General features: G+C 46.9%; 1 protein-coding gene across 1 annotated transcript in view; it reads left to right on the top strand.

Annotated features, from left to right (window-relative positions):
* Positions 1–32: 32 nt before the first annotated feature.
* The window catches only part of T265_06532 (hypothetical protein), a gene marked incomplete at both ends in the record, with an annotated part of 5,408 nt that continues 3,249 nt past the window's right edge, over positions 33–2,191 (top strand). Inside the window, one exon of the mRNA XM_009171815.1 lies at positions 33–130. Coding sequence (XP_009170079.1) covers positions 33–130 — 98 coding nt within the window. The remainder of the gene's footprint in view (positions 131–2,191) is intronic.

The raw sequence follows: 2,191 nt of genomic DNA, 5'->3' as shown, positions 1-2,191 counted from the left end.
CAGCTGTAGCACCCTTTCGGTGCCTAGCTGCCATGCCACCCGAAGGAGGCACGGGGGCTGGGCTACTGTCAGGTCGCCCAAGCCTAGACAGGGGAAGTCGAGAGGCAGAGGTCGGGTTCGAACCGCGGACGTCAGTAAATTGACGCTCTAACCACTTAGGCAATCTCGCCCCCTCTGTGGGCATTACTTGGGGGTGATGTCTAGTCAGTGTCAATGAAGTGATCCACGGTCGGTCTGTCTCGCTTTTTGAATGAGAAGATGGCTCGCGTAGGCGGGACCGTTCAGAATGGACTCTATGTACCAGAACGAGTCATTCCATTCGCAATGACCGGTACTTAATTAAGCGTGTCAAGGAGTACACATGAGCCTTGGAACTACCAATAACGTGGCTGTGTTAGAGTTTCGGAATGCCGCTCACTGAAAACCCTAGAATCGTTCTACTATCAAGGCTTCAGTATGAAGTATGTATAAAGAGTGAATGAAGGCTTCATTAAAATTGACAGAAGACCTACGCTAGCTGCTGCAAAGTGCCAAAATGTCTTTTATCCCTTCGGTCTCGAACGTGTAACATGCGAGTTACGTGTATGAAAAGTAGGAACAATGTTGAGCAAACGCTGATTGGTTCATTTCTTCAAGCCACCTGATCAATACTGAGATGGCCAAATCGTTTACTTATGCTACTTTCATGGGGCTCGTTTGACTTGATGAGCGGCGGTTCGTCTGTCGCTCAAACGTTGGAGTTTGTGTTGGGCAACAAGAACCATAAGGGGTCAGTCAGTATCCCACTGATGTCTGGGTGTAGAATGGCATTCTGACCTTCGACCCGACGATTTTTCTGACTTGCATGCTTTGGACTGTCTCCAGTCGCACATTCAGCTAGGAATCTGTCTGTTCTCTGCAGCTGCAGGATAATTTGTAGACTATATTAGAAGCAGACAGATGAGGCTAAACCTATGCTAATGTTTCTGCAGAACAAATATTCTGGTCGTCGGTATCAACCCTGCCCCAAACAGTTGGTCCCCTTTTCCGTTGAGTCTGGTGGTATCCCCTGAGTCCGGTTTAATGTCCCCGCTGGGCTTGCGTTGTTACTGACAGTGTGCCATCTATCTTGAAGAGGAACTTCGTGTAGAACGGCCTATTCAATGCAGTGCCAAGCTTATCATGTTTAACTCCATTAGAATGTGTTCCAGTGAACCGCGAAGGATACCCGTTTAGTTCTGTAGTATTCATGAGTGGTTCCAATTCACAAGTAGCACAGTCCAATGCAGAAATTCCCGAACTGCACTTGTGAACAGCGTTTCCACCACGTTTTGTTTGTACTTCACTGGTGTGAAAGCGAAAGGTGCTTAACTTGACCACGTTTAACACGATCATCAGCTTTGAACAGGTAGTCAGAAGTGACAAAAAGTAAATGACTTCCTTTGTGATATGCTATAGCGAAATTTTGTGAAGAGTTTTCATAATCTGAGTGCCACAGATAGTCTAGAACTGGGCCCAGTGGTCAGTCCATCGCGACAACGTCAACTTGTTGATAAGGCGAGTTCAAACACCCGGAACATTCAAACACTCGGAACATTCGCAGTGCATGACAGTAGCAGTTCTTTGTGAAACTCTATCGGAGAGGAATTTCCAACCCAACCAGAGTGCACATGAAATCGATAGTTTCGTTTATAAAGATCGACTGCACGTCCACAGATCACATATGCTCATTCTTGCTATTAAGGCCTACTGACCCCTCGTCAACGACGTTCAATGAGTTTGTAGCACCACATTCGCAAAGATTTTGAACTGACGGCTTCCAAACATCAACCAGTCTACGTGCCAGTTGATGTCGGAGTTAGTCTAACTTAGTTACTGTTGGCTGCAAAGGCGCACCTGGCTTGTGAGTCTTCAGATAACCGCAAGTACTGGGAAGCCGCTTGGCTTCAGGTGTCCATCTGCCTTGTCATCAGTCCAGTCTCCTTTGAGAGGCGAATCGAGGTGATGCGCTTTTCGGATTTCTACGTGGCCCTATGCTCACTTGTTCAAATATCTGAGCTTTCGCGTATGATTTGTCAGAAAGAGCATCGTAGTTATGCTGCCTAGCTTAACGAAGGCGCCCAAAACTTTAGTTAGTTTCACACTGTAAGCATTTTGCTGCCGTCAGTTCTCACAAGACGCACAGATGCCGCTTATTTACAGCCGCGATTAT

Source organism: Opisthorchis viverrini (genome assembly GCF_000715545.1).
Source record: "Opisthorchis viverrini unplaced genomic scaffold opera_v5_135, whole genome shotgun sequence".
In the NCBI taxonomy this organism is placed as follows: Eukaryota; Metazoa; Platyhelminthes; class Trematoda; order Opisthorchiida; family Opisthorchiidae; genus Opisthorchis; species Opisthorchis viverrini.
The sequence above is the reverse complement of the archived record's forward strand: the minus strand, read 5'-3'. Positions and strand labels throughout refer to the sequence as shown.